The sequence below is a fragment of the Pimephales promelas genome, chromosome 12 (genome assembly GCF_988280905.1).
Source record: "Pimephales promelas chromosome 12, fPimPro1.hap1.1, whole genome shotgun sequence".
Classification (NCBI taxonomy): domain Eukaryota; kingdom Metazoa; phylum Chordata; class Actinopteri; order Cypriniformes; family Leuciscidae; genus Pimephales; species Pimephales promelas.
The window spans coordinates 23,660,737-23,686,393 of NC_142780.1; the positions used below are offsets into that span (position 1 = coordinate 23,660,737).

Below are 25,657 nucleotides of genomic sequence, written 5' to 3' on the forward strand. Positions count from 1 at the left end.
GCAAATATATATGCAGAAAAAATATTATTTCCAACAACTTAACCCTCTGCCTGAAATTATATGTTTTTATTAAGGGACGGCTCCTTTAAGGCCTCTGTTATGATTGAATGACATAATTTCATAGAAAACCTTATCAATGCCCATTTTCAATGCATTGTTATTTTGAGGCAACTGAAATAGAAGGTGCCATTGACCAACAAAACAAGGGTGCATTAGTAATATAGCTGGGTGCATGCATACACTCTGCTTGTTACACACAGGGACGTGCAGCTGTACACAAACTACCACAAATATTAAATATTACAATGTAAAATGATTGTGTGCGTAAAGCTATGGTGCCCGGCTTATTCCGTAGATGGTCTGCTTGCACCCGAGCAGATCCGTTTCCTCTCTGGGGAAGCATTTAGTCTTTCCGCTTGCAAATTCCACCATGTAAATAGTGACAACTGCCTTTTAAAGGGAATGGGAGATGAGACTTTGATTGGTTTATTGCACGTTGCCCCCGAAACACTTTTTTTTTCTCCTTCGTCCTTTTCAAGCGCAGCTTTTTGGTCGTCCTGAAAAACCCTCAGAGTCGTCCTGTTGCATTCTACATGTTGTCACTTCTTGATTCTCTCCATCATTGTCCGAGTTCTGTTTGAACATAAAAGGAAGAACAGTTTCTGACATTTTAGTGTGTGTCTGCAGGTTGCTAACCCACAAGATCTTGAAGCTCCACCCTCTGTGCCGGGAGCAGCAGCTCATTTTTATTTAAAGGGACACACACAAAACGGCATGTTTTTGCTCACCCTCAAAATGGGACAATTTTAACATGTTATAAACACTTATCTGTGGGGTATTTTGAGCTAAACATACACACTCTGGGGACATCAGAGACTTATTTTACATCTTGTAAAAACAAAGGGGACATTATACCACCCCTTTAAACACATCATTGTACCCTGTGCTCCAAGGTTAAGTAGATTCCACTCATTTGATTCTTCCAAATCCTTTCAATTAAAGGATAGAATTTGTTACTATAAAGAAGATGAAGCTAGTACTTGAATTAGTTACATTGTTAATTTTTTTATTTTGTTTGGGAAAAATTTTATTCACAAGCAAAAATTCTCTAAATCGCAGCCTACCTTTCCAAATTCCTAATCGAAATTGATACATTTCTGAAGTCTCTAAGATTGATTAAAAACAAGAAAAGTGACAGATTCTTGAAATATTATGATGATATTTTCAATACCACTGATGCATAAGATTTCCTCTGTGTATATCTTTTATTTTATTTTATTTATTTTTTATTATTTTTCTTTATATATGTGAAGCTTTATATATACTTGATATAACATGTCGGAGTTTTATGTGTTCTGTGCTTTATACGTGCTTGTTATTTGATATATATTCAATAAAAAAAAAGGTAGATTCCACTCAGATAGATCAAATATACTCAAAATCAAGTGAGACAAGTTATTTGAATGAGCTGTGTGTTAAACATTTTGATCACAATGACCCCAAAATATGATGATTCAATTCAGTGGTCAAATGCAATTTAAAGATTTAATAATTTGCACTTATTTAATCATTTTTCAGTACTAAAGTAAAAATAAGATTTTTCTGCAGACCTCCATACTCCATTGGGCCTGTCTTGTTTTCACAATAGCACCAGCAAATAGCACTTTTCAGGAACCTGTAGTAAATCTAATTTAAATTAAAATCAAGCCATCTTTGCCCTGAAATTATTGATTATAATTATGCACTAATAATTAGTTCAGTGCATTAGAATAATATGCACATTCTTGCTCTGAAATGGCACAAGCAAAAGTGCTCTTGAAAACAAGTGATGTTTGAGCATCTTGATTTTGGACCTTTGGATACAGAATAGCATACTTCATTAGACCACGGCCCCGCCGATCTGATCACATCTCCATGGAAACACTGAGAGGAAGCAAAAAGTGCCAGAACATTTTATGAGTCTGTGTGTGAGATGTCACTCAGGTGCTCGCCTCGGCAATGACACACTCGGCTCTGTGATGCCAGGAGCAGTGGAACATTCCAGTCCCTCAGGGCAACGTGTCACCCTGGTTACGCTGTTAGGCTGTATGAGTCAGCAATGTCCCTCTCTGTAAACATTTTCTATTCAAATTTGACTTAATATGTTGTTTTACCCAAAACTCATTTCTTTCACACAAAAGTTCTTACAGTACATATAAAATAGTCCAAGCTGAAAGCACTTTTGGCACTTGTGTGCTTGAGTAAATAAAACTTCCTCTAGCTTGTTGTAAATATAAACACATTAAACACAGTAAATACATTCAGCATTTGTTTATAACATTGGGGCGTGTGAAAATGTTATAAAATATTACCAGCATTGAACCCTTTTTTTATGAAAATATATTTTGCCGTTACAAACAATGGGATTATTAACTATCATTACTTAGATATTTTGTGGAAAACTTCACTTTATTGTTATTTTTGCAGCATCATGTTGAAGATGAATGTCTCCGTTTCTCATTAAAATTACGTCCGTCACAAAAACATGGTAATATTATGATGATGTCCCTCTGTAATTTTATTTGTATGCCTTAATGTCAGAAATAATTAATATAAATCATATAAATGGGGTTCTGTTTGGGTCAAAACTTATGATAAAACTTTTTGATTGTGCATGTCACTTTATCTGCAACTTTCAGACATATAGTGCGATTTCAACGGAGTAATATGTTGCTGGTCCTATAAAATGTATTCTCATTTGGCGCTTAATTTTAGAATTCTTGTTTACAAACTACTTACTAATACATTTGCATTTGTTTCTTGTCTTCTGAAAACATGGCTGTCAGTCATGCAATAGAGGAAGTGTACGTGGCAGACACTCGATCCTCAATCATATTGTAACGTGTTATTTCCCTTTACAGTTGCTCGGAGAGGCAACAACAGACTGCTGACAGCACAACTAATTAGAAGGATCATTCAGGGAGAGGCTCACAAAAGAATGATTGTCACTCTCTTGTCCTCTTTCTCACTCTTCTTCTCTCTCCGCTCTGTCGTTCTTCCCCTCTGTCTCTGTCACAGGTCTGGATTTGAACAGTATGTGGAGAGTGGATATCCTCAGTACCCAGACAGCTGTCATGGTGAGTTTCAGACAGTCCGAGTTGACTTGTTCCCCGAGATCATAACTCATTCACACTATTATTACATCCCTACACATTCCTGCTGCAACTCCATTATTGTTCTGACTACTCACAGAACTCCAGAATCCCTCTGAGAGAATCTTATGGAATATATCAAGAACATGCCTAGGTCATGTTTCATATTTAAAAAAGGAAAGAGACTATAAGTCACATCTTGCAACCTCTTTGAACTGTGCAAGATTTTTCGTTTTTTTTTTTTTTTTTTTTTTTTAATTATTTAAAATACATTTTATGACAGCAAAGCACCTTTCCCCTAGCCTGGTTCAACCAGACTCTAGTTCATTTCAAAATGAAATTGAGCGGAAGTGCGTAGGAGGGCGCAGCCAGGCTACCTTTCCCCATTCTCAAAAATGATATTTTATTTTAATGCTGAAATATAATTTACTTGATTTTAATTAATAATATAAAATGTTACAAATAATATGTTACAAAATGTTTATATGATTTGATTTGAGATCTTTATTTTGAACATGTAAATAATAAATAAAAATACAGTTATTAATCAATGAAACAAGGAATATTAATTAAAAGAAACAAAACAAAAATGAACAAGGTAAAAAAAAATCCAAACTTTCCAATACTTGAAGAAAAACAAAAACAAACAAAAAACAACCCTCTATTTACATGTGCAAAAAGGAGTAGGAAGAAGTAAAACTTATGTACTCCTACCCCCCTATACCATATTTAAACAAATACCTAAAAAAATAAATAAAAAAGAAATAAATAAAAATCTAAATAAGTAATCAATCTATAATCCATGAAAGTATTGATTCAGAAGTTCTATACACATAAGGATGTGTATAGTTTATATTTCAAATATTTTTTTCATAAATGTTTTTCTAAAACTATTTATCAAAAAATAAAAACATTTTAAAAACCAAACATTTGAATAATATAATATAATATTATATAATTATGTACAAACAGGGTTGTTGTTGTTTTCGCATAATGAGAACTTGGGGATGAAATGTATTAGATTTATGTATCGTGTAACTTGTGCTGTGATTACAAAAAAAACATACATTCTTGTGCTGTAATTACATAAACCTTAACTGTAGTAAGAGTATAGTGTCTGGTATTAAATGGCTTATTGTATTTATGCATCAAAATGGAGATGGATGCAATATGGTACTATAAGATAACATTGTGCAATAAATACTTTTATTTATAAATAGAATAGGAAAAAAATAATTCTTCTGCCAATTATTATAATTCATTAGGCTGAGTGTGGGCCAATCTTGTTCTTCTTTTATCCTTTCTGTAGATGTCTTGGCCACAACTCGCAAGCAGAACCCTGCGGTGGACTCTGCGTACGGTCAGTGCCTGAACTCCATCTCAATTCAGACATTCAAATTGCTTTAGTAAATGATTTTGACCAGCCATATTCACAGTCATGTTCATATCCATTGACCATTTTAAATCAGAATTTTTTATGGCTAGCCATTATACTCAGTATAGCTGGGCCTTGCATTCAACAATAGGCTCACAGATTGCTATTATTTTTTTCTACATTGTGTCACTGGTGTCTTGGTGTGAATATTACATCATGTCTTTTATCCGACAGTTTGCCTTTCACGCACACACGCATAAATCTTCAATCTGTCCCGTTCTGACCTCTGAGTAGCTCTTACAACAGCTCCCAGAGAGGCGTTAGTTTCGCAGATCAATAGAGTCCGTTAGACAAATGACCCGCAGTGAGGCTGCAGATCTGGACGGCAGACAGAAATGTCCTGCAGTGCTGTGGGCCATATCACAGAGCTCTGAGCAAGAGCTTTGGATGAACCACTGAAAATCACAATCTGACAAATTAATTTTCTCAGTGGATGTGTGACGGACGGGATGTCTGTGTGTGTGTGTGTGTGTGAGAGAGAGGAACAGAGCGTGTGTATGCTCTGATAGACAGTATGTGTATGAAAGATTTGAGAGCGAGAGAGAGAAAGAGAAATGTGTGCTTTAAAATGAGAGAGGGAAAGTGTGTGCATGCATGCATGTGTAGAAATGTGCAGTATTATATTTCAGCCAGTCATGAGCTAATACTAGCTGACAGCTGGCCTGTGTGTGTGTGAAAGTGTGTTAACGTTAACATCCCTGGGTGGTGTTGTCTGATTTTGCTTCTAAAGCGTGCCAGAGGATGCCGTGTGATCCGGGTCAGAGCATTCAGCTATTGTACCAAATACAATACGCTCTGTGCCTCTCACACACACACATCAGCTTCCCATCCTCTGTGGATCATTGAGAAATATCCAGTATATTTCTCAAAATCCCTGTATTACCATTTGGATTAGTCACATGAGGTTATTAGCACACACGAGTTTCAGTAAATAACATTTCCAAGTCACCTGATTTGTTCTGTTCTAATCTCCAGCTTTTGAAGAAGAGCTGATTATAGTAGTAATATATATTCTAAGATGGCCTACAGTCTATCCATCAGCCAATGGACTACTTGCACAACTACTTTCACATTCTACTTGAAATTACAACTCAGGAGTTTCCGGTAACAGCGTTCTAAACATGAGAACCCATGGCGCTAGATTGATTCAAACAATGAATCATGTTCTCATCGCTAACATGAATTCTCTTGAACCTGCTGAAATGTTATAGCTTGGGTTGGATTTAAATTTGAAGTGTTCAGATGCAAAAGCCTCTAAGTGCCATTTGAAATTTTCTTCTAAAATGATCATTTTTATCGAGCTTGTATATTTAAGTTCAGTAATTTCACTTAAATGGCAATGACGATTACCTATTAATTGCCATTTAAGTGAAATTACTGAACTTAAATATACAAGCTTGATAAAAATGACCATTCTAGAAGAAAATTTCAAATGGCATTTAGAGGCTTTTGCATCTGAACTCTTCATTTGATGTTCCTTTGAGTTTGGAAAATTTCTCCCATCTATGAAAAATGTCCAAATTTTTAAATATTCTTGTGAACAATCTTTTTAAGTGGCGTTTAGTCAACTAGGTGACTACAGCACATCGAAAATATATATTACCGGAAATAAATTTGTTGTGCTATTTCAAAACAGATGTGTGTCACGAAGCTCAGTGCAAGTAGTCCAGTAGAGAGAGGTGAATAACTCCCTGGTGCCTATTTAAATGTTGTTTCTGTTTGTCAATAATAATAATAAAGTTTTATTTTTATAGCACCCTCCATAGCTCAAGGATGCTTTACATTGTAGATAGAATCAGAAAAGGATATCAACAATAGGGAAGACAATAATAACAGACAAAATTATATCTAGAGGAGGAGAATATTACAAAACAGTAGATTAGTGCAAGGATAATACAAAGACAGTAAAAGGGGGAATACATTGACAAAGTAGCACATAGCAACATAGAGTCTAGAACACAACTTTAGAATGATAACATCCAGAAAACTAATGGGTTTTGAGTTTCAATTTCAATTCAGAAATATAATTAATGCAACATAGTGAGCGGGGGAGAATTCCAGTTTGGGTTTGACAGCACTAAATAATCTACCTGCCATAGAAGAGAGGCATAGATGAGATCCTAGGGATACCTAGGGACCTTGATTCGATATTAGTCGAATATTAAAGAAGGGAGATAGGAAGGACTTAATTTTGATGGTCTCTTTTGAACATTCTTTTGACTATAAGTCAACTTAATTTTTATAAATGAATTGTTTGCCCCCCAACAAAAATTCTACTGACTATAAGTAACTTGGCAACTACACACCAACGTATTATAATCCTACTAGTCTACTAATACTCGACTAACACTCTAATGAGAGTTAGTAAGTGCAACATCAATTATAGTTAACTGAATGTGTTAAAGGGACCATCAAAAGACAGTGAAACCAAATCGATTAAGGAAGGATAAAGTAATGAAGGAATGGGAGATTAAGAGAAGAAATTAAGGGGAAATGGGGAAGGAAGGAGATTAGGAATAAGATGAGAAGGAAGAAAGGAAGTGCAAGAATGGAAGTATGAAAGATTGAGAAAAAGAATGGAAAGACATTTTAAAGGAATAGAGACTTTAAGACAAGGAAAAAAGGACAGAAAATTTACAGAAGGGATAAATGAAGGATGTAAGGCCCCGTCCACACTACTGCGATTTCGTTTAAAAACGGAGAATTAAAACGAATACGATCTCCGTCCACACCAGCGTTTTATCTGCGTATTAGAAACGATCTCGGTCCACATTAAAACGACTGAAAACGCAGATCACGTGACCATTCACCAACACTGGGCATGCGCGTGCCGGTGTAAACAGTGAATGACGAATCAGGGAAGGAAACGTCATGACTGATAACACCCAATTATAGAGCCAAGCGTCAGCCTCTGCGTCAGCATTTCTGAAGTTCTCCGTTTTGTCTCGTCCACACTAAAACGCCCTCCGGAGATTCAAAAACGCAAAACGCAGCTGCAGCGTTTCTAAACGTTTCCGTTTTAGGTCTTCTCCGTTTTCCCGTTTTAGTGTGGACGGGAGGTGCAAACGTAGCAAAAGGTCTCCGTTTTGAAACGAAAACGCAGTAGTGTGGACGGGGCCTAAGATAAAGGTAGAAAGATCATGGAAAAAGAAAGAGAGATTGGGCGGTTGGCATCATGGCATTGGATGCTAGATTGCTTGTCCCTGTGCTCCTTTCTGTCTGTGGTGTGAAAGAGCACACAGTGGGTGCAAACATTCAATGAGCGTCCCCACTGCTTCATTCAGCCACCAGAGCTCCTCTTCCAGCTTCCTTCTCCCCTCATGCTGAGACAAAGCCTCAAATGGCACCTTGGCATGGTAATTAGAGCTCTACCTGCATTCAAGAGGAGTTATTACATCCTCAGAACTCTTCCCACTGTGTGATAAAGCCATCCCATTGTGAAAGGTGGACGAAAATTCCAACAAAGCACCGCTGTTTTCCGACAGCTCTTTTCTTCCGGCACCCTTTAAATAGAATGGAAACGGAATGATAATAAAAGCATCCCGTGTGCCAGCCCTGAGCTCCCCTGATGAGCGGCCACTGTGTGGCACAGATGGCAAGATGACAGGCTTTATTTAGAGGTGGGCAGGCGGAGGATGGGCTCCGCATTTGGCCCCGGTCAACCGGCTGCTGCTGATGGGTATTGTGTGCCGCAACATTAAGCATTAGTCTGGTGATGGAGCTCCTCACAGCAGCCTGAGCCCAATGACAGTGAGTCTTTCAGAAAGAGAACTCCGCAAGGTCGCCGGCACTTAAAATCGCCAGGGAATGAGGAGAGCTAAATCTCCGAATCAGACTTTAGAGGATATCCACAAAGTATGTGGCCCGCAAGTGTGTTTAGGATCAGCGCTTTGTGGGGGATGGATGGAGAAGAGGAAAGGGAGGGGAAACTGTTCAAAAAGAGGCTTCTGTGAGATTAGCTCGGTTTGGATCAAATGCCTCCAAGTTTCGAATCTGCCAGCTCTGGGGTTTGAAATTCATGTGGTATCACAACAAAGTAAAGAAAATGTAATATTGATTTTGCTGCAAGAAGATGTGTTTTGTTTTTTTCATGTTTTACGTGATTTGTACTTTGATTTCTGTAGCACCCTTCATAAACTTTATAACTTCTGAAATCTTTACTAAGCTATTTAAAGGGATGGTTCACACAAAAAATGAAAATTGGTTCATCATTTATTCACCCTCACGTCGTTCCAAATCTGTATTGTTCTTTTTTCAGTGGAAGGAAAAAACGTATTATTTTAACTTTTTTTTCAATGTTAAATGTTGTTTTCAGTGTTAATGTAGTTCTATGTTTCCACAATTATAGTTTTTAGTAAATTTTTGAATTGGCTTTTTTTTTTTTTTTAGTAATGTTGTTATTATGCTTTTATGATTTTTATTAGTTTGTTTTTAATATTTCTTTTTATCTTTTAACTTTATTTTTTATTTCATTTTTAGATAGTTGTCAAGGCAGCATTTCTAATTTTATATATTTATTTTATATTATTTTGGCCTTTTCAATTAACGTAAACTTTACTTAATAGTTTTAGTTTCATTATGGACAAAACCAGTTCAGATATTTATTTAAACTAAACCCTAAAATGAAAATTGTGTCTTAATTCTGTCATTGCTCTCGTGTTGTTCAAATCCTGTACAATGTTAATTCTTCTGCAGAACATGAAAACATATTTTGAAGAATGTTTCAGCTGTTGTTGTCGATAACAATGAAAGACTTTCATTGCATGGACCAAATAAAAAACCACTAAGACATTTTTCAGAATATTTTTATGAACAAAATTGTACAGGTTGTGAATAATGACAGAGTGAGTAACTGATGACTGATTTTTGGGTAAGAAATCCCTGATATTATTGATATAATCCCTAATAATTGATATTATACAAAATGGAAATATGCTGATATGCTGAACTAATATATTTAAATGGATGTTTTCCTGATTTAAAATGCATATTCTGGATACTTCTGATTAGTAACTTTGTTACCCCCTTCCAATACAACCACAGGGAAGACCTCACCCACAAGCGCCAGCACAACCAATCAGGGGCCAGCTCTGCCTAAAGTCAATGGTGTCTCTGAGACAGGTACCCACCCCGAGGAGGGGAGGCAGGGAGGGCAGGGTTCTCCTGACTTGGAGCCAGGCAGTGTGGAGATGGAGGGTAAGGGGGTGGGGAAAGGCCCATTGTCTGTTTTCTAGCTTCCCTTTATCCCAAGTTTCAACTTTTCTAGCGCTGTATTGGATTCCACTGCATGACCCCACAGCTGCGCACAGCGTATACTCACAAAGAAACAAAAGTAAAAAGATTACAAAGAATCACACTGACTTGGAGATACAAACAAATTCTCTGTCCTACAAAAACCCTTTGAGTCAAGCAATCTGCTAGTCCGTGCTCATCGCATTCGACCTTCCCTGTTGTTACTTCCAGACAAACAAAAGGAACGAATTGTCTGCAGTCGTCTTTGTTGTTTTAATACATTTAAGTCTCCCCTATTTCTCCAAAGATACTTTGCCTGGATTCCACTCATGTGTCCCTGGCTGAAGTTTGCGAGAATGCAGCAAAATGATCGTAAATCCTGCTCCTGCCGTTATGATCATCCACTCAGCCTGTAATGAGAAGCACCAGCAGTCGATAAATAAACTGCTACTACAGACCCGCGGGCAGACTCCGCCTGATAGAAATTTTCAGCGTGCAATCTATTCAGCCGTTCGGTCAAGAGCAGTCGCACACTTGTGCAATCAAACAACCCGCAGACAGGAGTAGTGCGGTGCTTTAGTCACAACTCACCTTATATATCTCCCTCTCTTCACCTCCCAACCCAACCCTCTTCTTCTATATTACCTGTTGATAAGAGGTCATTTGTTACACATAGAATACACACAGAACCTCAGAGTGCTGATGGTTTTTCACACCCTGCCTCAGTGTGGCATTTAGTCATGCTGATTAATTAAAAATTATATGACCGTTAATTCCAGTCTAAACAAGAGTTTCTTGTCAGTTTTGAGAGGGTATGGGAGAGGTGCAGAGTGGTAAATTATCCTTTAAATTTAGTCATTTCATATTCAATGGCATCTCATTTTAATCTGCAAAAATATTAGTATCATGGAAAACATTTTATTAAAACATTCTGTATATTAATCAAAACGTTTTTGCATTTATGTCATGTACAGATTAATCTCATTTATAGGATGTATTTGGGTGACTTAATTAATTCCGCTAGAAAAGTGTTTCAGTTTACCAGTGTTCATTCACTGTGCAAATTTGGCTCAAGCGGTTCCTTCCCTGGCATTATTGAAGGGAATGAATTCAAGCTCTTAGTTAAAATGTCATTTGCTAATGATTCGATTTTCACCTTTATTCAGTTGGCATCGTTACAGTTTATTTTAGCAAGCAGGGTCAGAGTCAAGCTATCCATTCCATTCCTATGGACTTAGGTAGTGTTGACTTAAGCATGCGTGGTTTATATATATATATATATATATATATATATATATATATATATATATATATATATATATAAGTAAAGCGATAATGATGTCTGCGGAATCTCTGTTTGTTCTGAGGTGGCTGCTGCCGAGTCCACGCCGCTCGTTAATGTTATTTTAAACACACCTTCTCACAGGTCATTCACACACTCGAATAAGTGCTATCATGGCAGGAACTCTGGCCCCTGGATAATTTGCGTGAGTGTTGGAGGACGGACTGCCATGAGGGGGTGGGCGGATTCTGAAACTCATTAAAACACAGTCGAAGATGAACTGACAATGAACTCCTGCTGAACTCCTGGCTTCAGACGCATTCGGTCCTGCAGAGAGGCTATTAATACCCCAGCAGGAAGAGAGACAGAGAGAGAGAAACCGAGATTTAGGGAGTCAGCGAGGGATGGAAACATGTTGAAATTGGGTGGAAGACGTTTAGGCGTTCACATTGAGGAAGTGGAAAGATAATGGAAAAAGACGTAGTGCAAAATCTGCTGTTTTTTCAATCCAATCACCCACCCAAACAAGAGTCCAATAAAAATAAATATAAAAATCCTCTCAGTAAAGGCAGGTGTGGTAACGGCTTTAATCGACTTTATATGAGCTCTGCTCCCGAAAAGAGCAAAGTGACGTCCTTCTCATTAAAGCGTTTCACTTGTAAATGTCACAGTCAGCCTGCCGCCCATGTAGCCCGTGCCAGGTAATAATGTCCATCACCAAAGGTCACAAAAATAAATCCAGTTTTCCCCGAAAATTCTCTTTATATCAACCAAGCACATGCCCCTCACACATGCAGACTCGACACACAGGCTATTAAGTAGTGCACACACGCTAGTTATTTTCTAAGGAACTGTGGGCTCATACGGTGTTCGGATCCATATAATGCGCTTCCTAAATCCCTCTTCCCCCCTCGCCTTCTCCTTGCCACCTTCCTCTCATCCTCTGGCCCTTCTGACTGGAGAGATGTAGTGTTCTGTTAACCTGCCTGGTTTTGTTTTTTTCAAACTAATGCTTCACCTTATGTTCTAAAGCTTCCCTTATTCCCCCCTCTGGGTTTAGTTTAGAGTCTCGTAAAGCCTGAGCTCTGACTTTAAGATTATTCCCTTCAGCTATTTTAGTTCTTCTAGAAATCTGTCGCCCTTTTTGTCTCAAATAGTTCATAATTTTCTTCTAAGGATTAGAGATGCTTGGACTAGACATGCAACTCAGGCTTCAGAGTGAGACTGTTTCAAGTTCGGTTGCTTCCCGCATGCTTGTTGTTTGCTTCTCTGAGGTTGCAAGATCTTGAGCTGGACCAGCCACTGGCTTCCTTGAGTTTTCATAATTATTTCCCTATCTGCTTGTGTAGTGTGTCAACAAGTATGTTTGAAACCGTTGCATGAATCTAACATCATCTGCGTTTGAAAGTGCGTTTTCCGATTGCTTAAGAGTCGCCGCTCTCTAATCAAAAACCTGCTTTTTTTGGCTTTGAATGCATGATGCATCGAATTATGCATGATGTTTTTAAATGTGATATTCTGAAAAATGTGTTGACTCCTGTGAATTCTAAAGGTCTTTTCACATGATTTGCATCAACCTTATCTAATGCAGACTTTAATGCAGCACTGTCTTCCAATGCAATGCTCAAACGTGTTCGCCACTGACCTTTTAAAGCACAGCCAATGATTACAGTTGAAGACAATTCGCATGAGGTATCATTACATAGAGAGTATTGTCATAGGAATTTGTTATACAGTAACCTCAAAAGCTATATTTTAGATTTTGTAACATTATTTAAAATATATTTTATAACATAATGTATTTATTTAAAATATATATAAAATGTATATGATATGCCTTTTTTTATTGCTAAGATCAAATTCATGTTAACTTGTTCAATTTCCAATCAATACTATATATGTTTTATTAATAATAAAAAAAATTATTTATAATAAACCGTATATAATAAATCATATAATTTTTTTTTATATGATATTTATTTATTTATATGATATTTATTTATATTTCTTAAACCCCTCCATGACTATTCACATAATTTTCCCTTGGAGGTGAAAGCAGCACATGCTCTTATGTTGAGCCAGCTCGCACTGATGCGAGTTATGTGAAAAGAACTTAACAGATTTTTAATTGTATTGATAAATATGGTTAATATATCTTAAGAAGGATACTAAACATGTTAAATACTATTTCCATGTCAATTCCTGTCAAATCACATCCTAAATGACTTCATTAAAGCTTCTGCAGACTCTATAAAATACTGCATTTAGGGAACAAGAGCGCTGAGCTGAAAATGCAAATCCATTTAGGCAGAATATTTTTCTCCCATTTTCTCATTTCCTGCGTTCACGGGTTCAGGCGTGCTCAATTATTTACTTTTGTTTGCTGTTCTCTGTGTACCTGCTCATATTGTCAATTATATTCCATCATGAGATGAAGTAATTCTCATCCGTGTGTAATTTTCCAGCAGATTTTTGCACTTCTGTATGGAGATCTGTCCTTTTGACAGAATTAATTTACTCCCATTTCCTGGTATTTGCTTGGGTCGAATTGGATACAAAAAGGCTTGATTTCAACTTCTCATGGCCATCTATAAAGTGGTCTGAAAAGTTCTACAGACAATGCAACGGGTGAATTTGAAAAATCCTTTCACATGAGACCGCACAGACATTCATTCCTGTTCACAAATTCAATTTGAAGTTTTTTTAAAATGTAAAATGTTTAATCCCCTGGGCTGCACATAAAGAATCTCTTGATTCAACAAAAGAATTACCAGTTGCTTGAGCAATACACAGTGAGTAATATATACACTCACCTAAAGGATTATTAGGAACACCTGTTCAATTTCTCATTAATGCAATTATCTAATCAACCAATCACATGGCAGTTGCTTCAATGCATTTAGGGGTGTGGTCCTGGTCAGGATAATCCCCTGAACTCCAAACTGAATGTCAAAATGGGAAAGAAAGGTGATTTAAGCAATTTTGAGCGTGGCATGGTTGTTGGTCTGATTATTTCACAATCTGCTCAGTTACTGGGATTTTAACACACAACCATTTCTAGGGTTTACAAAGAATGATGTGAAAAGGGAAAAACATCCAGTATGCGGCAGACCTGGGCAAAAATGCCTTGTTGATGCTAGAGGTCAGAGGAGAATGGGCCGACTGATTCAAGCTGATAGAAGAGCAACTTTGACTGAAATAACCACTCGTTACAACCGAGGTATTCAGCAAAGCATTTGTGAAGCCACAACACGCAAAACTTTGAGGCGGAAGGGGCTACAACAGCAGAAGACACCACCGGGTACCACTCAGCTCTACTACAAATAAGAAAAAGAGGCTAGAATTTGCTAGAGTTCACCAAAACTGGAAAAATGTTGCCTCGTCTGATGAGTCTCTATTTCTGTTGAGACATTCAGATGGTAGAGTCAGAATTTGGCGTAAACAGAATGAGAACATGGATCCATCAAGCCTTGTTACCACTGTGCAGACTGGTGGTGGTGGTATAATGGTGTGGGGATGTTTTCCCTACACACTTTAGGCCCCTTAGTGCCAATTGGGCATCGTTTAAATGGCATGGGCTACCTGTTTCTGACCATGTCCATCCCTTTATGGCCACCATGTACCCATCCTCTGATGGCTACTTCCAGCAGGATAATGCACCATGTCACATTGCTCGAATCACTTCAAATTGGTTTCTTGAACATGACAATGAGTTCACTGTACTAAAATGGCCCCCACAGTCAGCAGATCTCAACCCAATAGAGCATCTTTGGGATGTGGTGGAATGGTAGCTTCGTGCCCTGGATGTGCATCCCACAAATCTTCATCGACTGCAAGATGCTATCCTATCAATATGGGCCAACATTTCTAAAGAATGCTTTCAACACCTTGTTGAATCATTGCCACGTAGAATTTAGGCAGTTCTGAAGGTGAAAGGGGGTCAAACACAGTGTGGTGTTCATAATAATCCTTTAGGTGAGTGCATATACTTAAATATACTATAGTTAACATCTACACCAATAAAGGTTTCAAAAGTGGGTTTTAAAACCAATGTCATAAAAAAACATTTTGGTTCCCCAAAGAACCTTTTAGTGAACAGTTCTTTAAAGAACCAGTCTTGGTGTTAAGTACATTTTAATAATCTAAATAACCTTTTTTTTTTTACTTTAAAGTGGAAAAGTTCCATAGATTCCAATAAAGAACCTTTAGTGTGAGTGTAACTCTCTTACACTTTTATGAGTGTAGTCTTCTCCCCTCCTTTGAGTGAAAGCAAACACAAAACAAAGCAAAAAGAGAGAAGCTTAAAACCTAGATATAGTCTACAAGGATGAGGCTGTTTTCTTCTCGCATTTGTTCTGAGATACAGTGCATAAACTGAACTACAGTAACCCTTGAATCTCTTTGACTCCTAGTGTCCCACTATCGCCAAATGAGTCTGATATTTTCAGTGATGTCAAATTTATGGTGCATAAAAAGTTCCATTCCCGAGCCTTTCACAGGCTATCAGCCACACACAGAGCGCAAAAGAAAAAGACGAAGACGACTAGTGTTTGTGTGTGAAAGAATTATAGGCCTCTTTTAAAGGGGATATTCACCCAAAGATGGCAGTTATTTCACAAAACAGATTAAACATTCATCAAAATGTCATCTTCGTGGTCCACAGAAGAAAAAAATCATACAGCTTTAGAACATTTATATATATATATATATTATACAGTGCTTAGCATTGAACACACCTATTCTAAAGTTGACTAAATAGAGGAATAAAAAAATCATCTATTGGAAATTGATCTTAATGCTTTAAAGGTTTTTTTTTTTAATTAAGGACAACAAATTCCTTTGTGAATGAATAATGTATCTATCGTAAATAAATAAATGTTTTACCTTAAAGGGGTGACTCACTGGTCAATTTTGAGATTTTTGGCTATTTGTCTTCAATAACATGTCTTCTTTCAGACTTGTGGTGAAAAAAGTCCAAAATACACATTTAGGTCTTTATTTTACTACACTTTTGTCTGTAGATTTCTCCTAAATTCAACAAAAGTTGGCGTTTTAAATCAATCACGATCGCTGTCTGCACCCTGCCATCACATATACCGTTGGGAAGCTCTCTTTCTCTCCTGTACAATGTCGTTGAATCCAAATATGCTCATTTACTTTTTTATCAGCAACCAGTCATGAAAGTAAAATATGGCATTTAACTCTAAAAGCCAAATCTCATTGGCTGATGTCAATTCTTTAAAGGCCGTTTTTCTCAATATGTTTTTTTTTTTTCTCATACTCTGAGCCATAAATCTCCACTTCAGCAGCACTTACATACACCAAACTTTCCACCTGTCTAAATTCTGTCTGTTTTTACAGAGGGGTTTGTTCATATATCTTTCAGATTCCGATTTATACAACATTTTATACCTAAAAATAACCGGGGCAAAAATTGTTTTGTTTTTTAATGGCTGTTGACATTTTTTTCTGATTAATGGAGTGATAAAAAGAGAGATCTAAATTCCCTTTGTAGAAACCTTTTGACTCTAATATATCAACAAAATGAAACAATAATTTTGAATCTGGCTTTATCCAATGTTCAGATTTCTCTTCTGGAAATATATGCAAATTAGTGCATATGTAATGAGATGTTTAAAGTTCCCTTGGCCTTTGTAATCAAAATAGCCGCACATCATCACATACCCTTCACCATAGATTGGCATGGTTTTATTTCAGTTAGCCTAATAGCTGGTTTGATTTGCATTGAGAGATGATCTTATGGAAAGTATCCCTGCCACTTTATCAGGATGCATAGTATCCTGGATCCATAAAAGAACTGGCCTTTAAAATTTAAAAATAAAAATCTGCTTGACTCTATGGGAATTTAACATAGGGGTGTCCTGACTTAGGCCCTGTATATTTTAAGAACATTTATATATTTACAATCCATTATTCATTCACAAAGAAAATTGGTGTCCTTATAGGTTGGATTAAGACCAATTTTTATTTTTTCATTAATCTTTTTAGTCCTCTTTAGCATGGGTGTATTCACATTATGCTAAGCTCAGGGTTGCCGATAGCTTTATATCAGCTTCCCTGCTCTCTAAGATGTCGACATCGGCCATCAAAAAAAAAAAAACAATATTGGTCGACCACTATAAATTTGTCATTAAAAGGTCTTTATGCGGTAAGTTTCTCCATATTGCACAGATAAACAAGCACCTGGCTGAGATTATATTTGTGTTGAACAGAGACTTATGCAGCTGCTCTAGCAAAGGTTCCAACTTTAGAATGAACTCAAAACAGAAGCAGTTTTAATGACATTCTCTTAATGGTGATAACCAAATCTTTACAGTATTTCTTTAATCTTAAATGAACATGTTAACTTTGGCAGACCCTTGTATATACACACTTGTATTTATAGCAGAGCTTTGAGAGGTTGCTCAAAAGTCTGCTTTCAATTAAACACACTTTTTTTGCCCTTTAGCTTTCATAGATGTCTCCAGCATTTTTTTTTTCTCCCACTCTCCAACTCTTTGAGAAGGAGTAACTGGGGTTTTTGACAGAGGCCTACACAATCCCTCACACAGCCCAAAGGAAGATTGAAAGACTTCAAGTTTTCACCACTGAAAAGCTGTCACTCCTTTCTCTTCACCACTTCACTATCAACCTCTTTTCTTCTCACCCACTCTCTTACTCCCATTCATTTTTCCTCTCCTATCTTTTCTCAATAAATCTGTCATCCTCTTTTCTTAGAGTAGTCATCTTCCTCAGTTCCCTCTTTCCCTTTTCTCTCATCTTTATTCTTGTTCGTTCGATCTTTCTTTGAGTCAGTGAGGAGTTATTTGCAGATGCCTTCACAATCCTTCACACAGCCGGGAGAGAGTGAAAGCTTCTCTTCTCTTCTCTTCTCTTCTCTTCTCTTCTCTTCTCTTCTCTTCTCTTCTCTTCTCTTCTCTTCTCTTCTTCTCTTCTCTTCTCTTCTCTTCTCTTCTCTTCTCTTCTCTTCTCTTCTCTTCTCTTCTCTTCTCTTCTCTTCTCTTACCCGCTCCCATACTTTCATTTCTACCATGACATTTTTCTTCTTGTTTTCACTATATACAGTATACAATTTATTTGTCTATATATATATATATATATATATATATATATATATTACTTTTCTCTTTTCTCCTTCTCTCCTATCCTTTCTCAATTCTGCCATTTTTTTCCTACAATAGTTTCTCTCCATCTTCTATCCCTCTGCTTTTTTAATTGTCTGGCTGATTGTCTTTTGGCAAAGTAAGGTCCCTATTATTCCTGTCCCTGTTCTTCACATATTTATGCTATATTTAGCCTCTGTTTTGCCGACTTTAAAAGGGAGATGGAGGATTAGCCAGAAGCCAAAAACTCTCATATATCGTTTTTTTTTTTTGGATGATGATTATCTTGTTTGCATACCCCTCAAAATAACTGACCCAATTACAAAGTCAACTAGATATATTTAAAGGTGCAATTTATCAATTTATTTGTTAATTTATTTTCGATATAATGTTATTTTATTTTATATATATATATATATATATATATATATATATATATATTGACCTTGGAAGTATTTGTAATTTTGTATATAGCAGTAGCCTATATTGAATAAAAAGCTATTCAGTCATGAAAAAGGACTACGAACCTGTTGTGACACTAAAAGTGTGTGCATGTGAGTCACCCATCATCACATAGCATATGCTGGCCCTCAGTGCTTCCCAGAGGCCAAAGACCTCAGTTTATAGACCAGCAGAGAGCAGAAGGATGAGTCAGAGAAAGTTAAAGGTCTCTTCTATTATACATGACATCTTCCAGTATATTTGCACATAAGTCTGTTATTGTTATTACAAGAGAATGAAGCAAACTTAGGTATATTAGTAGGGTTTTTTTCTGGGTTCTATGCAAACATTAAACAAGTCAGTTTTGATGACTTGCTTTTTCACACTCGTAGATCATTTTCTTTGCTCCGAAACAGGGACTTAACTTGTTACAATTTTCTTCTTGGTTCGGTTGGCTTTCACAAGGCAACATTTCATATGAAGGTAAAAATGATGTCATAAAGAATCGCAAGCACAGGGTTTTGTGAAAAAAATTGCATAAATTTGTGAAAGAGTACATAAGATTGCAAGCGTAAAATAAATTTGCATGCGCAAAGGAAGATTTCTAAAGGTGTAAATTCTCCTTCAAGTGTAAGAAAAAATATTTGCAGCATTTAACTGTGAATTCATGAATTTTGACGCTGCAGCTATAAATAAGATCTGTACTCTTCAGTTTTCATTTGTCTGCACTTTAAACGGTTTTTGCGCACAAATGCAGGCCTGTGAACAGCAATCTGCAAGCGAAAAACAACAGAGGCAGGATCTGAGCCTTAGTCGGGCTGAGACCACCCCATTGAAGCGATCTCGGAGCAATTGTTTTGGTGCATATCCGAGGGCGATTCCAGTGTTCATTTATGCCTAAATGAACCAAAACACACCAGGTTCCAAAGCAAATGCTCCAAACAAGCCAGGTGTGAAATTGGCCTTAGAAACTCCATATTATTAAAAAACATGTTAAGAGCTCTCAATAATTATGAGATGTAGATGTGTGTTTACTGGGTACTCTTTTAGAAGTTTACTTGGCTATAACTCATTCTGGTTTGGATCTATAATCAATTCGGGAGAAAAACATTACAGTAAAGAATTGAGTTGGCGGGAAGCTTTCCTACTCCTATAGCTAGCATAACACAATTGCTGCTCGGCTAATGTGTTTGTATTGATGCCTGGAGGAAGATTATCCTTGTTTTTCTCACATAGAGTTATTATGCATTCATAGTTGTATTTTTGCTTGCAGCAGCTAGAAAAAGCACAATTGCGTCTCTCTCCCGCTCTCTCCCTAACTCAATAGCTTGCTAACGGTGATCCACCCACTCTGTTCTGACACTGTGTTGTGTTTGCCATTGCTGTTCGCTGACATGAGCATCAGTGAGACTTCATTGGCCTTGCCAAAAGTCTTAAGCCGCTATTGCTACACATCTTTTAAGCTATCTTTAGTTTTGTCTCTCAGCAGTCTGCAACAAATGTTTCCCTTAAGACATTTTCATTTGATAAGATAAAGGTGTTTTCAATTTGCTTGCCATGTTGCAAAGTGCTCCAACATAAATATCTTTTTAAGACTCAGAATAAGACTTTTGTGGATTTTAGTTCCTGTGTGTTATCTTTGATAATCAATTCACAATTAGCAAATCTTTAGCAGATTATAAATATTATGTCCAAAATCAAATACTTCCCTATATAGTATGTAAAAAAAACATGTCTGAATTCATAGTATTCGAAAAACAGTTGGTCAAAAGTCCCTGGAAGACTTTCTAAACTGCGCATTCACTGGACACTTTACTATCCCATGAGGCCACGGGAGAGGATTTATAAATGACAGTGAAGCGGCGTGACTGATGCTGGTAGCTCATGTGACAGTAATGTACGAATTTCATTCAATGTACTACACACATTCATACAACATAGAACATAGTTGTTTACAGGTGAAGTAAGTTCAAACAGTATTAAACAGTATTCAAGACAGTATCCGATTTTGGATGCAGCCACAGTTCAATTTATTCATTTCATCTATCTATCTTGCTTTCACCTCCCTTCACTTTCGTGCCTGTGTATATGTCCCGCCTTTTCAGTTTCGATTTTAGTGATATCTTTGATGTTGTATTACAATGAATTAAGACATAACATTTAGTTTCCTAGCAGACAGCTCAGTGTAAAATACCTCTCTATGTAAAATATCTCTAACAGCAGATTTTTCCATTTACTGGCTCTTATAAATAAGAAAGAAAAAGGAGAAAAACAAGGAAAGGCTGACTGTGCAGATGGCAGTGGGAGTTACTAATTATCTGAGCATCCACATGTTAGCAAAATCACCTCTACCCTCAGCTCATTAAGACCGTAAGGTGGTCTGTGCATTCATTTGAATTTGTAGTCACTGAAAACATCTCCATGTCATTTTCGCACCACCTTAACGCCATATGTGCAGCTCTGTGTAGAAGAGCACAATCAGCTTTGAGTCAAGAACATAGCGCTGCTGCTCTCGAGACTGTGGCTAATGAGAGAACCGCTTAGTTCCCTCCAAGACCATTAGCAATTGTTCTTGAGGCTCTGGCATTATTTGATGTTGAACCAGCGCGCATTTGCTGATTGATTTAGAACGGCCCGCTCAGCCAGCGCTCTGCTTTGTTTGTCAGCAGTTTCTAACATGAATAGAAGTCTACTAAGAACTCTAGACTCTCGCACCCTGTTAAAAGCTAACCCAACTGGCACCTCGCTGTGTCTTTACAGTGCACTCATCTTGCTCTCTTCCCCTCTCTGCAGGAGTGCGCCGGCCCCCTGAGGTAGATAAGTCCAACCACAGTGTTCACTACACTCTGCTCATTGCGTGTGTCCTGGTGGCGTTTGTCTTGGGAGCTTTCCTATCCGGATTCCTCGTTTCCTGTTACTGCAACCACAACGTTAACAAGACTAAGAGGCTGTCGAAAGATCCAGAAGCGCCGATCCCACATGCTCTATCCCTGCGCAGCCTAGCCAAGCTGAACGGCCTGCTAGAGAGCCAAAGCAAGGATGAGAAGCTGGAGGTATCCTCACCCAAACTCTACAACTCTTTCTTTGCTAATGGAAAAGAGCAGGCGCATCGCCGGAACGCCCACCATGCTGCAATGACAGAGCTCATTCACCCCCATCATCACCACTCTGCTGAGCTCTCCGGCCTTCCCACCCCTGATTCGACACCAGAGCTCCCCATCAAGAGTATGAAGGCCTTCAAGAACCAATGGGAGAAGAATCAAAACTGCAACAACGCTAAAGAACCCAAGTCCCATAACATGGGAGCATCTCGGCCAACCCCTGGGATGCAGCATCAGATTTTCCCCTTCTCCCAAGGACTGACCAACGGACAGGTACTAGGTGGCTCGGCACACTTGGAGGAACGCAAAGTCCACAACGCCGAGCGGGTGGTAAGCCAGCCGTACCACTGCTACCCACACAAGATTGTGGATGTTACCTCGCTTGACGAGCTTCTGAAACACATTCACGAAATCAACGTGGCCACGGGTAAAAGTCCGACTGTACTCACCTCTTCCATGTCCGCTCATGCCGGTCAGATGGCGTTCGCCAATCGCGTACAGCCACATATACCGGAAACGGAGACTGCGCCATACTACAGTTCCTCCACGCTTCCTCGGGACAGTCTCACTCGACGCATGGATGTTCCTCCGGAGATCCCTCCCCATCATCAGTCCACCCTGGAGAGAGTGTCCCGTCACCAGTCGCAACGCCACTCCTTGATAACAACCCCCAAGATGCCCAGCGGGGGAGTGGTGCCTCGGCAGCACAGCTTCAACCAGCGCAGCTCCCATCAGCCCCTCCTGCTGTCCCGAATGAACTCTAACGGCAGCAGTTCAGGTTGCGATGTACGGCATCCGCTCATCCCTAATGGATACCTAACTCGCCAGCATAGCTACAGCGATCAGCAGGAAGTCCACCGTGGAGCTATTGTCCGTCGGACAGCTTCGCTCAAGCCTGACGTCCCACCCAAACCACTGTTCATCCCTGCTAGCTCACCTGTCAACCAGGCAGGGAAGTTCAACTACTGAACAATGGAGAAGAAAAGCCTGTGGTTTTTCGTAAAAGGCTACTCGACCTCTTAGAACTGATTGTGGTCAAGAAAAATTGAAAGACTGGACAAAAAACTTGCCTTCATGGGAAAAAGATTGGCTGCCAGTGTTGTTGACTTTACATTTGAAATATGACCTGTTTTTTCTCTGTTTCATAAATATATTTGTACCATATTGGTATTGCTCAGCTATTGGCCATTACGAGGGGAGGAGTTACAAGAGTCCACCTAGATTTAGGCTGCCACAGTGATAAGTGCGTGGCTTTACGGTCTCACTTTGGACAGGTGTCACTCATCCTAAACTCCGCACCTGAACTTTTATCCGAACAAGTGTACACATCTTGTTTGATATCCTGATATTTCTTGCTTTGGCTTAACTATTCTGTTGATGTAGAGTTGATGAACTGTACTGATCCCAATTAGAAATGTGTATATATGCATGTGTGTGTGCGTGTATGTGTATATATATATATATATATATATAAATATATATGTATGTGTGTGCGTGTATGTACAAATACATACCCAGTGTATGTATCTAGATTACCGAAATGGTTTATCCCCCTCAACAAGTTCCTTTGCCTTATTTTGAAAGCAGATGTGCTGTAAAATTCCCACACAACCTGAAGAGATCTCTATAAAAACCACAAGCAATAATACCCACCCCATCCTGTCCACTCCCGTGTAATGCAGCTCAAACTCAATACATAAAGTTAAATTTCAGATGATTAAATGTGGCTAGAGAAACCGTTACATCAAAATACTCTGCACCCAGTGAGATGAATCGGCCTTAGTGTTATGAAGGAGATGTAAGTATATACCTAAGAGGAATGTATTCTTTGTCTATACGCTGCAGATGTGTTACAGTATTTACCCTCCGTCTTCTCTGGAAAAATCGTAATCTGTAAAAGTGAATCAAAAATGTTTAATCTTCTACAGTTCATTGAACACTGTGTCCTAACCAGGTGGGATAAAGTGATTAAAGCTGTCCCCTGAGTCCAATCCTGACCACTTATATATAGCCCCACCCACAGTGAAATCGAATTGGTCTATACTTCTGCTCCAGTTTTAAACATCAAATACTTGCTGATTGGTTCTGAATGTGTTGCCCAGTGAAGCAGTTTGACACTGAAACTGGTCGCACCTCGCTAGGACACCGCGTAAAGTGTCCAGAACAAAATTATTTCTTACTATTGTCCTATTATGTTAAAAACAATGTATCAATATTAACACTAAAACTGTTTTGTGTAAATAGATGAACAATAACTAGCCAAATTTTAATTGTGTAAATTTGTGCCTTATTTAATATGATGTGTTATGGGGGGGTGGCGGCAGAGTGGCAGAGGGGACACAAGAAAAGGGCAGAGAGGCCGTCATTTATCTTTTTATTTTTAATATTTGTATTTTTTTTTAAGCTTGGTTGTCTGTATGTGTCATAACTATTGTAGATATATATTTCTAGATACTTTTGATATCCCCAAGCTGTGTGAGGCTTTTGCATTTGGATCAGCATCTACATAGTTTTCTATCTATCTTTCACCTAGCGTTCTATCAATTGTTCTATTGTTCTGTGATTCCATTGTTCCATCGATCGATCTGTCTGTCTGTCTCTCTCTCTCTGTCTATCTCTCTTTTTTGTTTTCTTCTTGTTTAACTCCACACTATGGTTTAAGAAACCCACTGTCTCACAGATCTAATGGGTTTGTATGAATACATGAACTTTTACACTGCAGTGTATTTTCAGATCTTATGTTTAATGGCGGGAGTAAGACTTCTTAGGCTTTGCACTCTGTTTGGAGGACAGACGTGTGTGTGTGTGTGTGTGTGTGTGTGTGTGTGTGTGTGTGTGTGTGTGTGCTTCATGAGGAGACCATATCAGTTGGCTGTAGTTCAAACACATACCTCCCTTTGCTTTATCCCAGTACTTCAGGCTGGCAGAGTAACTCAGAACAGTTCCTCTGCTCAAAGTCATCTTCATCATCTTATTCTGTGATGCGTCTGCTTTTGCATACATTCTTGGTGCTGGTCTGAAATACAGTTTTTATCATGTACACTTGAATGAACTTTTCAAATTGGCTGCCTGTAACTATGTGCTCTGTTGCCCCTCACGAAACCAAATGCAATGTCACATTTTAATAGATGGCTACCGCATCATATGCATCCCAGGTGGAAAATGGACTGAGGATTGAATCTCTGCATCGTACTTGATGGAAAACGGAAACGAGTGGAAAGAGACTGGAGTAGTTTCTTTGAATTTCTATAGTTATTATGATGGAAAGGGAACTGCGTGTGTCTGTTTTATCTGCTTCAACCATTGAGGTTTCTGTTATTGCACAGTGTAAATACAGTCCTGGAGTTTCCCAGGATTCAGTGCTCTGTTATGATTACTACTGGACAAAGCCCCATGGATTCTCCACCTCTGCTTTTATGGAATACTGTTGTATTTTCCTTATAACAGAAATAAATGAGAGATCATAACATGCATATTGTTTGACTGATTGTGCGATTTGATCTTTTTACACAGTTAACAGACTTTTTTCTTTTTGTTCGACATATGGCACTTTTCAGATGGCTTGTTAAATTTTTCTTCAAAATCAGTTTTTATTTTAACATTTTTTGCATATAAATGTATAAAATTACATAAATAAAAAAACATGTTTTGGTGTAGTCAAGGAGAGCCGGGAGTCTCATGATGTAAAACACAGCTGATTCTGGCTTTGTTTGCCAACCACAGCTGCACTTCAACGATGCAATGGATGATGTTTGCCGTACAGCTCAAGGGCCAAAAATGACTTAATGGCCAATTAGTTCCACTGGGCCCTTGAACTGAAGGTGAATATACATTAAAAGTGGGGTCTATGGCTCTCTAGCCAAGTTTACAATTTTTAGTGGAAAATAGTTGAAGATACACAGGCTCTGCTT

The 25,657-nt window shown here is 38.1% G+C and overlaps 1 protein-coding gene across 3 annotated transcripts in view; it reads left to right on the forward strand.

Annotated features, from left to right (window-relative positions):
- Positions 1-25,219, forward strand: part of sema6cb (semaphorin 6Cb) — a 152,269-nt gene extending 127,050 nt beyond the window's left edge. For 2 of the 3 annotated variants that reach the window (XM_039679607.2, XM_089117754.1), the window contains 4 exons: positions 3,058-3,116; positions 4,441-4,491; positions 9,610-9,762; positions 21,439-25,219. In XM_039679607.2, the coding sequence (XP_039535541.2) occupies positions 3,058-3,116; positions 4,441-4,491; positions 9,610-9,762; positions 21,439-22,715 (1,540 nt within the window). In that variant the 3' untranslated portion in view covers positions 22,716-25,219. The remainder of the gene's footprint in view (positions 1-3,057; positions 3,117-4,440; positions 4,492-9,609; positions 9,763-21,438) is intronic. The other variant, XM_089117755.1, reaches the window with a different exon arrangement.
- Positions 25,220-25,657: the final 438 nt, after the last annotated feature.